At 39.9% G+C, this 14,229-nt stretch overlaps 1 protein-coding gene across 1 annotated transcript in view; it reads right to left on the bottom strand.

Annotated features, from left to right (window-relative positions):
• The window catches only part of CFAP47 (cilia and flagella associated protein 47), a 328,185-nt gene extending 318,708 nt beyond the window's left edge, over nucleotides 1–9,477 (bottom strand). Inside the window, exons 1-3 of the mRNA XM_037067787.1 lie at nucleotides 9,286–9,477; nucleotides 4,970–5,121; nucleotides 2,073–2,188 (exon numbers count right to left, since the gene is read on the bottom strand). Of these exons, the coding sequence (XP_036923682.1) occupies nucleotides 2,073–2,188; nucleotides 4,970–5,121; nucleotides 9,286–9,477 (460 nt within the window). The remainder of the gene's footprint in view (nucleotides 1–2,072; nucleotides 2,189–4,969; nucleotides 5,122–9,285) is intronic.
• Between the last annotated feature and the right edge of the window lie 4,752 nt (nucleotides 9,478–14,229).

Raw genomic sequence — 14,229 nt, 5'->3', positions numbered from 1 at the left:
GTGTAGCTTTTTGAGTTCTCTGGAGTGTACATGTAAATTTGTAAACATTTGATCTTTGACTCTAAAACTATAAAATGTTTGGCACATAAAACCCTTTTTAAAAATTTATTAAAATCATCTTTGGTTGCTGAATACATTTTCCGCATAAGTGTTTCTCTTTATGAAAATACACTTTATGCTCATGAATATTTAGATAGTGTACTTGTAGTAATAAAGACTTTATGACACTGTACAGGCACTTGCTGTAAATATAAAACATGCTATCAATTTTGGTAAAGGTAGAAAAATAACATTATTCAACCTCAAGAATGAGGGACAAAGTCAACACTAAAAAAATGTGTTTCGCTGACAATATTTTTTTCTTTTGTAAAGTAATAGTTATTAACATTTTACAGTTCTCAATTATAATTTACAAAATACAGTGTTCACTACAAATACTACGAACATATAAAAAGTTAATACAATATTAAAAGCCAAAGTAAATTATTTTTCCTAAAATATATGGACCTGGGTCTGAGGCTTACTTTTATTTATTTTATTAAGTAAAATAATATTAAATATTCAATTAAAATAAAACCATATTTTTTTTTACTTATAGAGAGCTTTTATATACAATAAAACTGTATGATCTGGCGAGGTTTTAGAATAAAGAGAGGAAATGAACAAATCTTTGAAGTACTTGTTATTTACAACTGCTAAAAGAAATTTCTGCAAAGTATAATAATAAAAATAAAATTGTCTCAATTGTATCATTGCTGTAAAATATAACCAGAGAGTCTAAAGGCCCACATAGCCCATGATCACTTGCCATGAAAGACTCTCTCCTTAATATTGGGGTCAGACCATAAATGAGCCTAATATTACACAATCCCACAGGCACTAGAAATGTAATCACTTAAAAACCAAAGCATCACCCTAGCTCCTATAGCTCAGTGGATTGAGCATGGGCCTGCGAAACAAAGGATTGCAGTTCGATTCCCAGTCAGGGCACATGCCTGGGTTGCAGGTCAGTTCCCAGCAGGGAACGCACGAGAGGCAACCATACATTGATATTTCTCTCCCTCTCTTCTCCCCTTCCCCTCTAAATATAAATAAAATCTTAAAAAATAACAGAGCACCAAAAGCAAAATGAGTATCATTCAATAAGGAACAATGATCAGTTTTGTTTCTTTATATCCTACACCCCCTAAAAATTGGTAAAGTGACAGACTGGCTTTTTCTTCATAATTCCCAGTGCTCAATCAAGCAGCCCAGAGAACATCTGCACTTAGTGTCAGACAGGTTTAAGACCTGGTTTATGCATCCCACACGCAGTCTCAGAGAGAAATGTCTTCCCTGTGCAGAGCTCATTTCCGTTTTGCAGAAATGACAGCCCTGACCATCCAATGAGAATGAAGGGATAAGTACTTTTATGCCTGCTGTATACCAGTCATGAAGAGCGTGCATGAGCACAGGCAGACAGACCTTTATGTAAACCCTTAGGTCACAGCAAAAATCTCCAGAAATAATCCAGTCTGAAGAAGAGCATTTATTCTTTCAAGAGAGTTCATAAGAGCTCTCTAGGAATCATCATGTGAATTCAAACTTGAATAGGGAAAAAAACTTGAGTGTCTATGATAAGTACCATATGACAACCTTAAGTACATACACAATTAAGCACAGTACATTTTGTCACCCAACCTATAAATGAGGAGTCTCAAGGTCAATGTCATTGAAGATAATTGTACCAGATCACACAGCTTGTAAGTCACTATGCCCTGATTCTATCTCAGGATGACCCTAAGGACTAGGTCAGTTACATGACTCTGTCCTGCATTCTATGGGCGGGTTCATCAACAGTCATCTGAGAGTGAGGGTGTGTTAATTAGAATCATAAGCAAAATGAGTCATTTTTCCTGAATAATTGCCTCTCAGTCTTTTACAGTCACTGTATGTATATAACAACCTCATAGTCATTTGCGAGGGGTGGAGAGGTGAATCAGAGAATCTGTTAATTATGCAAGGTATACATTTCAAATAGCATCAGCTATCTTCCAAAAGTGTAAGTTGATTTTTATGACATGAGTGTTTACCTCGAACCTTGCCACGATTAGTGATTTTAACGTCTTTACAATGTACTTTACTATTGGCAACCAAAGTCCCAAAATTAACTTCTGGCTCAATTTCCAAATCACAACATGGAATCAACCTAGGAGAGGAAAACAGAAGACCACATAATGAATTTTCACAATTATAACCTTGTGGTGAAGTCTACAGGTCCACTTTCTGGTGGCACATTTGTCAGTAAAAAGAACTGTGCAATCAAGACAAGAAAGCAAGATAATAAGACACATTTTAAACAAAGAAATTAGACTTTATGCATCTGAGTACATGGTATACCCTCCCAAGTACTCACCTTCAGAGGCTACCCACATGTCTCAATATTTTTGGTGCTTAAAACACATTTGGAGCTCTGTTTTGGAATCTCTACCTAAGCCTATACAATGCATTATTTTGTCCCTCCTCAAAAAGGGTAGAACTGACCTTAACAAAGTAAAGTAGTTTGGATGACACCAAACCTGATTAAATAAAAGAAGGTGTGATGCTATGGTGAAAAATGGAATGCAAATACAAATTTGAAGGAAAAAACATGAGATAAAATTTTCAACTATTAACAACTTACTATGTTATTTCCATTTTACTGGACACATCTAAAAGAGGCATGTAACTATCTTACATTAACATTTATTATATATAAGCAATTGCATCTTTGCAATCTTAGAAACTTTTAAATGTGAAGGGATACAGTTTTTAGGAAGACATAAAAAAAAGTGTTCAGCCCTGGCTGGTGTAGCTCAGTGGATTGAGCACAGGACTATGAACCAAACAACGGCAGATCAATTCCCAGTCAGGGCACAACATGCCTGGGTTGCAGGCCAGTTCAGTGGGGGACACAAAAGAGGCAACCATACATTGATATTTCTCTCCCTCTCTCCTTCCCTTCCCTTCTAAAGATAAATAAATAAAATCTTTAAAGTTTAAAAAAAAGTGTTCAAATTCACTGATTTTATATTTCTCTACTAAAGCACTTCAGAAAGATCAGATAATACAAACTTCTGGTTTCCCAACAAGATTGCATAAATCCATTTTTCCATGTTCTGCACCACTAAACACAACTATAAAGCCTAGAAATAGTGCAAGAGGCAATCAAAGGAGAATGATGAAAATTGGTGAAAAGGTAGAGCTGGCTGGTTTGGGACCTGAAGACTGTAGGAACAACAGGGAAATAAAAATTAAAGCTCAAATGAAACTCCAGTATTGAAATGGTCAAAATTAAAAATAGTGACAGCAACAAATGCCAGTGAAGATGCAGAACACAGATTGCTCATACATTGCTCACTAGAATATAAATGTTACAGCCACTCTAAAAAGCAAGTTGGAATTTTCTTTTAAACTAAACATGCAACTACCATATGACCCAGCATATGCAGATTAAAATTTATTTTCACACAAAACTCGTACATGAATGTTCATAGCAGCTGTGTTTTTAATAGATAAAAATTGGGATTAGGCCTGAAACCCTTCAACAGGTGAATGGTTAAACAAACTGTGGTATATGTATATCATGGACTAGTTCTCAAGAAGCAAACTATTAATATATTCAACAACTTGGTTGCATCTCCAGAGAGTTTTGCTGTGAGAAAAAAAGGTCAATTCCCACAGGTTATACAACATATGTGAGATGAACGAGTTTTAGAAATGGAAGACAGATTAGTGGCTCTCACTTCAGGGATAGTGCTCCTGAGGCACAAGGGAGGTGGGTGTGGTTATAAAAAGTAACAAGAGGGGGGGATCCTTGTGGCATTGGAACTGCCCAGTATCTTGACTGTATCTTGACTGTAGCGGTAGATATGAAATCCTACACAAGTAATAAAATTGTATTAAAATTAAAAGCTTATACACACACAGGATTTTAAGTAAAGCTGTAGCAATCTGAATTCAATAGGTGGATTGTTCAATGTAAATTTTCTAGTCATGGTATTATCCTATTGTTTTGCAAAGTGTTGCCATTGGGGAAAATGCACAAGGAATCCCTTCTTTTAATTACATGAGAATCTGCAATCATCTGACATTTTTGAAAAATAGAAACATAGCAGCAAGCTTGCTCATGACCTCTGCCTTCAGCCCTGCCCATCACACTTTAAGGAGGCCGTGTTGTCTTCCTGTTGCAACTCTGGCGAGCAGCTGGCCTCTGATGAGAGAGGGCACATTATGGGACTAAGGCAAAAATCCCTTCTCAAAGGCAGAAGCGTCTTCAATATTTCTCTCCATTTACAGCACAACCAAGCAAATCTGAATGCTGGCCACAGGTATGTCAATGTGCAGAATGGGCCCAAAATGGCCTTACTCAAAATAAAATGTAAATTATATGTTTGTAATAGCAGAATAGTTTTTGTTTCTTTCCTCACATGTGCCAACTGTTTGATTCTTATGCAGAATGGGATAGTGCGCAGAATCAGAACCTCTCAATAGACGGAGAAACAATATAATTGCAGATCTAAATGTAGTTTATTAAAATGAAAAAACACAAGGGAAAAATAAAAGGGTACATGTTTAATACTAAAATCATATTAATATTTCAATATTAATTCTGATGTTGGTAGACAAATACCACTTTCTTTACTAAGTCTTTTTGTCTAAATGTACCAAAAAATAGAGGAAATAAAATAGGACGTGACATCAAGGGGAAAAAAAGAATACACGCAATTGTTGAATGTTTTTAAGTTATCTCAATAAAAAAAATACCAGCAAACTAGTCTTCATTCCTTTTAAACCAAAATTTGCTAAATTTGCCCTTTAAATTCAGCTGTAAGGAAACTACAGATAAAACAAGCCATGTTAGTTAGGGAATATAAAGAATATTACTTTGACCTTAATTTTTATTTGAAGAGTGCTCCAAATGTCAGCATGGAATATGAAGAATACGTACCCAGTAAGAGGGATCTCCATTGCTTTGCTTCCTACTATAATATATAGTTGCTCAAAAGTGTTTTCATCTGTATTTGGATGATATTCCACCATAGCTGTAATCTGAAGTCCTGAAGCAAGTTCTTTCTCCATACCAGGGAAAATCACTCTGAACTTCAGTGGAAGAAAAAAAAATCAAATTACACATCTTAATTCCTAATAAGAAAATCATGTGAGCAAAATCATGCTAGGAATGTACATTATTTCAAGAAAGATTTCAAAACATAGGCAATACCGCTACCCTAAACACAAAGACTAAATGGTTATTTATACCTATCAGAGTCTAGATCCTTCAGATATGCTTTTAACAGTATGACAATTGAAACTGACAATGCAGTCAGTTGAGAAATAGTATGTAACGCTGAGGGGTACTTAAATGTAGAAAAAAAGAAAAGCAAACTAATAAAAATGTTTCTCAATCATGTACACAGGCATAATACATAAAAGCATACACATGTACATACATGTAAACATACATATACACACATAGCTTTTTATATACTTTCCACATATGAACTGAGATGTCATAATTTTCAGGAAATGTAAGAAAGAAATATGCTAAAGAGGGGGAAACACTTTTGTTCTTTTCAAATATTTGTTAAACTCTAGGGAAAAAATTAAGGAGCAAAGAGAACTGCTATCTGTTAAGCACTTATAATAGGTCAAGCATGCTACATCAATGCACTTCTACAGTCCTGTAAGACTGATATTATGGCTCCCAGCACACAGATGAGGAAAACGGAACTTGTAGAATGTAATTATTGCCTAAGGTCACTCAGGCACTGTGGATTCCAAACACACATCTACCTGCCTCTAAAATTTAAGCCCTTTCCCAACAACTGTACAGAATCCCTCTCCTGAATACATCATCTCTTTGAGGAAGCAGATTTATATGCCACTTGAAAGTTAAATAAATAATGTAAACCTGGGACTAATTAAGTGTCACATGAGTGATACAGCCGTAAGTATCATGAAAATCCTCGGGAGAACATGATTACTGTGGGCTAGGAAGAAGTGCACTTGGCCTAGGCTTAGAGATGGATGTTAAAAAGTGGAGAAGCAAGAGACGTGCTCCCTGTGGGGGGCAGGAATATTTCAGACACAACCAGAGAAAAGAATAACCAAAATAATCTCTCAGCAGGCAGCTAATAAGCTAGTCTCACTGAGCAAAGAGCTTCAATCAGCAGCGATAGCAGTCATGTTGAAATGAATTATTCAGGGATTTCAGTGCCAGGCTGAGAGTCTAGGCAGTGCTTTAGAGCAATGAAGGCCATAGAGCACTGGAATAATTTATTGATAACCATTGATCTGAAAGCATCAGACCTCCAACAATGATTTTGATACCTCATAACTATCACACTGCAATCCTCAACCTCCCTGCAATTACAAAACAATTAGACAACAATAGACTGTTCCTCAGATAGGCCTTTGGGTGCTGGCAGTCTACACATCAGGTTTGACTGTCTTCCCTGAAAGAGGCTCTGTCTTCAAGAAGGGAAACCGGGGCTTCAGCAGTAGGTGCTTATGGCCAAACTGCAAGTTGCCGAGCGCTTTGAATGGTCTGCAAAGTGTATAAGGCACGTCCCTGCTTTTAGGAGCTTCTGCACTGAGCATTAAGATAAAAATTAAAATTTACCAGGATTCAGCCCTGGTTGGCGTGGCCCAGTGGATTGAGCACTGGCCTGCAGGTTCGATTCCCAGTCAGGGCACATCCCTGGGGTTACGGGCCAGGTCCCCAGTATGGGGCGTGCAAGAGGCAACCACACATTCATGTGTCTTTCCTTCTCTTTCTCCCTCCCTTCCCCTCTCAAAAAAATAAAAATAAATAAAATCTTTTAAAAAAAGATTTACCAGGATTCATGGACACACAAGTCCAAATTATAATGAATGTCTTTAAATGCAATTGGTATCCAATAGGGTAGAAATAATCTGGAGATAATACAAAAGAAGACTTATTAGAGAAAATGAAAACACACAGACTCTCAAAAATGGGTTGAATTTGGAAAGGAGTAATTCTTGCAGGAGAGGAAATAAAAACATGGGTCAAATTTTTTTTAAAAGTCTGCTGTGGTAGTAAGGAGACAATTACAAGTAAGACTGTCTTGACTGAATCAGAGGCCACATGAATCAGGACCGTGTTGTGAAAAGTGTATCTTTTTTGCCCTGGCTGGTGTAGCTCAGTGGATTGAGCACAGGCCTGCGAACCGCATGATCACAGTTCAATTCCCAGTCAGGACACATGCCTGGGTTGCAGGCCAGTTCCCAGCAGGGGACGCACAAGAGGAAACCATACATTGATATTTCTCTCCCTCTCTCCTTCCCCTCCCCTCTAAAGATAAATACACAAAATCTTTTAAAAATGTCTTTAAAAAGTGTATCTTTTTTATTTTCTACCAGCAGCCCACAGTAGGTGGTATATAGTACTTCATATGACACATAGTAGGTACTCACTACATAGAAAATGCAGAATCTTGAGCCAGAATGGAAAACAACTAGTACCATATGTTAGAATAATATTCTAAGAAATTATAATAGCGGCAATGACAGGCTCTCTACAAAGCTCCTTGTTTTTCTTTTGTCCTCCAAAACAGTTAATGCATTTTCTGCACATCTGTCTCTTCCTTACTTCCCATTATAACTATGAAGGATCTGCAGTGCCCATGGTGGTCTTGCAACAAAGAGAATTTCACAAGGCAATGGGCTCCCAGCTCTGGCCTTTAACTAGTAAGCCTGTCTAGTCATTCTCTTGTCAATATCAAGACATATGGTCTAAACAGTTTTCCTTTTTAACTCCTAAATGCAAACCAAACCTAAACAAACTATATCATTATTCTGTCTGCAAACCAGAAGACATCCATAAAATAGTGTTTGCTCACATGTGGGATTACTGCCAGCTTGAAGTTTAAAAGCAAGTATTTTCGGATACACATTCACTTGTTCAACAGTTATGTAGTAAGGTAGAGAAATAAGCTTTCCCACTAATTATATTGTATTTGGAGGAATCAGGTACTTTTTGATGTAATGAGCAACTAATAGTCTCTCGTGCTATACTATTAAAAAATAAACACATTACTCTTGCTAAAACACAAATAAGAAAATGAAGAACGTGTGATTCCATTTACATGAAACACAAGAACAGGCCAAACTAATCTTTGGTGTTAGAAATCAGTATAGTGGTCATCTCCAAGGGGTGATTACTCCAGGTGCTGTAGAAAACCTTCCTGAGTACTAGAAATATTCAATGACTTGGTCCAAGGGGTGGCTACATGGGTACATACTTACATATATAAACTCATCAAGCTTCACTTTCAAGATTTGGGCACTTTAGTGTAGATAAATAGTACATCAGTTTATTTAAACTAAATAAACTAAACTGTTCTACTAAACTAGTAGAACATTAAAGTCCTTTTCTCTCATTGCCTTCTTATATTGTGTTAAATACATGTACATTTAACACAAAAATACAGACGCCTTTCCATTTCTGTACATATAAGTCCAGCTGAATCCAATACTATTCATCATTAGGAATATTCCATGAAAAAGTCAGTTATTCATCACCTACGTATCAAAAATTCTTATCTTTCCTGTACCAAGAGTCTCCCTGATAAGGGGTGATCAGAGTAAACTAACAACTATCTATTCACACCCACTCTCTCACTGTGAGATAGACATGAAATTATGTCAACTTTTAGGTCTGAAGATAGGGGCAGCCTCTCAAAACATTAATTTTGCTGATGCTTAGGCACGGACTGACATCCTGTGAATTTCTAAGTCCAATGAGGGAAGGGTTATGTTCGTCTTGCATTCCTCACACCTGCTGCCTATTATACAGTAGGTGCTCAACAAGTACTTGTTCAAATGTAAATAGTAAACCTTCCCAGTATCTTATAATATCTGGAATAATCAAGCACTTTATGGTTCAAAGGTTGGTCGTCATTAACACTACAGAATCATGAGACACAGATTCTGGGCCAGAGGTAGCCATGGAACCCCCTTCCCTATTTTCCATACCCAGAATGAAGAAATTGGGAGGTTCTAGACTGAATTTCCCCACTCTGTCTCAACCCTAAGTAAAAAAGGATAAACAAACAAAAAAGCAAGCACAGATATACATAGAGACACCTAACTCACCGCTCCCCAGGAAACCCAATCCTGCTCCCCATGCCCGCAGGACTCCAGTGCCTACTCTCCAGGACAATGCAGGCACCCAAGTGGGAAGGCAGTGTTAGAGCCCCAGTCCTCCGGCGGTCCTGCTCGGAACACTATAGGGTGTGTTACCTGTTGGTTGGTCGGCTCCAGAAACCGGATCTTCTGATTGCTGCGGCCAAGATTGTGGATAGTAATTGGCTGGCGGTACACCTTCCCCGCCAGGGTGTCCCGGAACTTCAGTTCCAACGGAATCACCCGTAGCTGCAACTCCTTCGGAGTCTCCACTTCCCGAGGGATCAGGGAGCCTCTGTGTGTATTCATATTTGTCCTCTAGGTAGCCCGCCAACTTAAGGGGATTTGACCTACTGAGGACTAGCGTTAAAGCCTAACTAGTGTTTACGCCGTTGCTAGGCAACCACTGGAGCCCGCGCGAGCGGAAGTCTAACCCACCTCAAAGCCACCCTAACTGCTGGGTTCTGGAGATTCGAATTGAGAAAGCAGCCAAAATCTCGCGAGAGCCCCGGGGTTACAGGTGTAACCAGAGTAGCCTGACAACTTGCCATAGCAGCCCAAATCCCAGAGGTATCTCACTTTGCCATGGCCTGGCAGAATTTTAAGATGACAGTGGTAGGGGCATCTTCCTGGACTTTTCTCAAGATGAGGCCGAAAGAGCAGTGGAAGTGATGTGCCCACAGGGTCTATTAAAGCAGCAAGATGCAACAGTAATGGAGGAATTCAATGGAAACAGAGTGAGGGTCCCTAGGGGTCCTATATAGTGGCTGTTAGGCTAGCATTTCTAAAAAATGTAATAGCAAACTTCTATGTCTTTTGTTAAAATGCAGATTATGTTTCAGTAGATCTGGGGCAGGGCTGAAGAATCTATTAGTAACAAGGTCCCAGGTGATTACAACGCTGCAGTCCAAGGGCCACACACTGAATTTTGTTAACTACCCTTGTTTTTTTCATTTGTGAAACCAAGGCACTGCTCAGAAGACTGACATCAAATATCTTCATACCTAGATGAGCACCTTTCCAACAGGCAATAATTCGTAGTGCCCAATCTCTACTCTCTTCTCATCTTCATCTACTGTGATGGCCTTAGGGTTTCAAAACATATTAGGTGAGTAGTATTTCCCTTCATTAATCTACCTCTAATCATAATTGTATCACACTTATTCTACAGACCTTTATTAATTTGGAGCCAAGCACTGCTTTAATAGTTTTTATTTTTGTTTCTTATTTTATTTTTAAAAGACTTTATTTATTTATTTATTGTTACAGAAGGGAAGGGAGAGAGAAAGAAAGGGAGAGAAACACCAACGTGTGGCTGTCTTTCAAGCGCCGCCCACTGGGACCTGGCCCACAACCCAGGCATGTGCCCTGACTGGGAATTGAACCAATGACCCCTTGCTTCATAGGCTGGCACTCAATCCCCTGAGCCACCAGTCAGGGCTATTTTTGTTTCTTATTTAAAAAACTAGATGGAATACATATATATGTTACAGAACAGACCCAAGGGGGGGCGTACAATATACTATTACCGAAAGGACCCACACTAGGTTTGTTATGTCCGCCGCCAGAGGAAAGGCATCTCTCAATGCCAGAGATTTGTGAAAAGGAAAGGAAATGTTTATTTAAAAGTTATACAGACTAAAGTCCTTTAGAATACCCACAGACACACACAGTCCTTCTTTTTCCCTCTGCCCTAATCTGGGGTACCATATCTCAGGAAAAGAAGCCCACGATTCGGGCTCCCGGCATCATCAGCTGTGTCGCCGCCATGGTCTCCAGTTAATCCAAAGCCATGTGGCACCTTCTCATGGCCCACCAGCAAGAGTCCTTTCACCCCTTTCCTTCCAGGCAAAGTCTCTCTTGCTTCCTAAGCCACGTGGCAAAAAGGAGCACCCCAAAGCCACTTGGTCCCCATTCTGCCAAAGTCGTGTGATTCTCCCCTCATATGGCTGCTGTGTCTGGGTTTAAATCCCCACCCCAACCTTCCTCTGCAGCCCCACTTCTGACTCCTCCTACAATCAGTTACACCTGCCAGCATCCCTGTATTCATCCAGCTCTTCTGGGCTGCCATCGTGAGTCTGGGCTGGTGTGGCCCCATGTCATGGAGCCAATCTTCTCCAAGCTCTCACACAGGTGCTACAACCAAGGGGAGCTGCCTCCCAGTTACATCTTGGGTGGAAGTCATTTCCATCCCCCTGGCTCAAAGCATAGCGGCAGCTATTTAGCATATCCATGAAACCAGTTAAAGGCTATAGATATGTTAAATGACCATGACAGAGGTTAGCTGCAAAGCTGTTGCTGTACAAAACAGCTCTGCATGTTCCTGCTCCATGTGTCCTATCCCCCAGCTCAGACTTGTGGGGGTGAGGACATCCTATATATTTTTTTCTAATATTTCCTGGGCACCCTGAGTTCTGGACCCCATTACAAATCCCTATTTGGGGCCCCTCTCTTAGCTGCACCCTGTTACATATATATGCTCATACATTCATTTCTTCCAAGCAGTTTCTCATCCTTCAAAGCCTAAATATCATTGTTAATCCTTTTCCACAACTGTTTTAAAAGATTCACACCATATCAAGATGATAAACAAGTTATTAGTTCATTTTGAAGTTGCCCTGAATATAAAGACCAGTTTGAAAATTTCTTGGAATTGTAGCTGTCAGTAGTTGAAAATAGTACATGTGGTGGTGGTGGTGATGATTACTATTTGCAAATTCATATGAATTGATAGATTAAAAGCATCTGCATTATTTTCAAAATTCTATAAATTTTGGTTAACAAGCAGGAACTAGCTAGATGTTTACCCTAACCACTATTTTGATATCATAATACAAGTCCAGTCCATGTCCTGGAGCCCCTCTGAAAGGATTACAGCTGCCCATGGAACTTGACTGAACTAACACCAATGTCCATGCAAAGCCCTCCTGCAAAAATTGGAAACTCCAAAGAGCTCCCAAAATTGTTTTCTCAAATTTGTTCATTCTCAAGAAGACTGACCCAAGCCTGACTTCTATGTAGACTCTAAAGATATAAGTGGTTTAAATCAAATGAAAAATTTTGCATCCGTGTTCTATTGCAACTCTCAGGTTTCATGTAGTTTTCTCCAAGTTCACCAAGCCTAAAGCTCTAGCCACTGCCCTTAGTAACTATAGTTAAGCCTCCCTGATTGGTTGCCTATATCTTTACCTACTTTAAGTGAAAATTTTAGATGAAGTTGAAAGGAAGCAGTTTGCCACCCTAAAATATGCCTTTGGGGATTTTGATTATTTTAAGCTGGTTGTTCTTAAGAAACAAAATGTTACGTAGAAGTTAGCAAAATGCGGAAGGAAAGTGGGCTGTGGTCCACAGCAGTCAAAGAAAAGGCCCATAAAACAACTTTGGTTAATTGCCTGCCTCTGGTCACTATCTGTTTTAGAAGGGTCCACAGTGCTCAAGGAAAAACCCATAAATAACTTTATTTACTTGTGCTAACTTTGATTAACTGCCTCCAGTCACCTGTTTTACAACAGATGACAAAACGTGGTCTGGAGCAAGGTAAGAATCTGGGCTAATAATCCTTCACACATACGTACCTTTAGGTAGTCACGTATCCCACCCCACCCCACCCCAGCTGGCACCAACTTTACCCCCAATCAATATCTCTCCCGCCCTGGCTGGTGTAGCTCAGTGGATTGAGCGCGGGCCTATGAACCAGATGGTCGCAGTTCGATCCCCAGTCAGGTCACATGCCTGGGTTGCAGGCCAGTTCCCAGCCAGGGACACAAGACAGGCAACCATACATTGATATTTCTCTCCCTCTCCCTCTCCCTCTCTCCTTCCCTTCCCCTCTAAAAATAAATGAATAAAATCTTTTTAAAAATATGTAACTCCCTCACCCACACTGAAACCAGAGAAGCCGGCATTCATGCTACTGAGAGGACTCAAGAGTCGGAAAATTTTAGTTTAAGGTAAAAAGTCGTAAGCCTAGCAAGTAATGTGTATGTTAAAGCTTTTGTTTCAGAAACTACAGATAAGGCCTGTCCTGGCTCCTGGGAAAATAGTTGACCTCCTGGGGCACTGCTAAAGATTACCTCCGGGGGGACAACTCAAGCACCTGGACCTTTGCTTTCCAGGAAGATGCAGATGACCACCTGCCCCTGAGAACAGCTAATTGCCCAGGACAGGAATGTTGCAGCTTCCGAACCTCAAAGCCCTCAGGGCACTTTGTTTATCCCCAGCCCCCCACCCTTATAAAAGGTCTGGCCTGGAAAGAAAAGAAAAGATGGTCTGTTAGGGTATGAACCCACTATCTTCTCAGATCGCCAGCCATCTGAATAAAGCGCCCATAAAAGATTCAATCGCTGTCATTGCTTATTGGGTCTGGTAGTGACAGGCAGCCTGAATGCTGGTGTATTTTCCCGTTTCACTGCCTGTCACCTACCAGACCCAGTAAGCAGAGACAGGGATTGAATCTTTATGGGCACTTTATTCAGATGGCCTGTGAGCTGAGAAGACCCCAGGTTTGTACTGTAACAGACCTTGTTACTTTCCCTTTCAAGCCGGCCTTTTTACAACAGAGAACAAAGTGCACTGAAGGGTTTTGAAATTCAGAGAAAATTAGATTTTAAAAAAAAACGACAGCGTTCTTGCCCTGCGGGGGTTAGCTCTCCCCAGGGCAGTAGTCTGTCTCTCCTTGGAACTCACTGGGTCCCATGACTCCAGCTGTGCCTCAGGCTATGGTCTTTAGCTGTAGTCCAGGAGGTCCTGTGGAGCCAGGTGTGACGGTACCTGCAGTTCCTGAAACAATAGCTTTAACATATGCATTACCAATTAGGCCTATTAACTATTTACTTTAAACTAAAATTTTCCAGCTGTTGAGTTGGATGTGGAGATGGAGATTGAGTTTTCTATCACCATCTTCACAAACTATATGAGTCCCCAAGACAGGACCTGGTACTTCTTACTGCCCAAGCCTATGGCTTTCATACCCACCTTGGCAAGGCCCATTCTTTTCTATGAGAACTTATTGAAAGGGTCAGGCCAGGCTCCCAGCTGGCCTGACTGCTAATGACCCTGCCA

The sequence above is a fragment of the Sturnira hondurensis genome, unplaced genomic scaffold, assembly GCF_014824575.4.
Source record: "Sturnira hondurensis isolate 20B ecotype Veracruz unplaced genomic scaffold, ASM1482457v3 Scaffold0017416, whole genome shotgun sequence".
Taxonomy (NCBI): domain Eukaryota; kingdom Metazoa; phylum Chordata; class Mammalia; order Chiroptera; family Phyllostomidae; genus Sturnira; species Sturnira hondurensis.
Note: the sequence above shows the minus strand (reverse complement) of the source record. Positions and strands in the feature narration are given on the sequence as shown.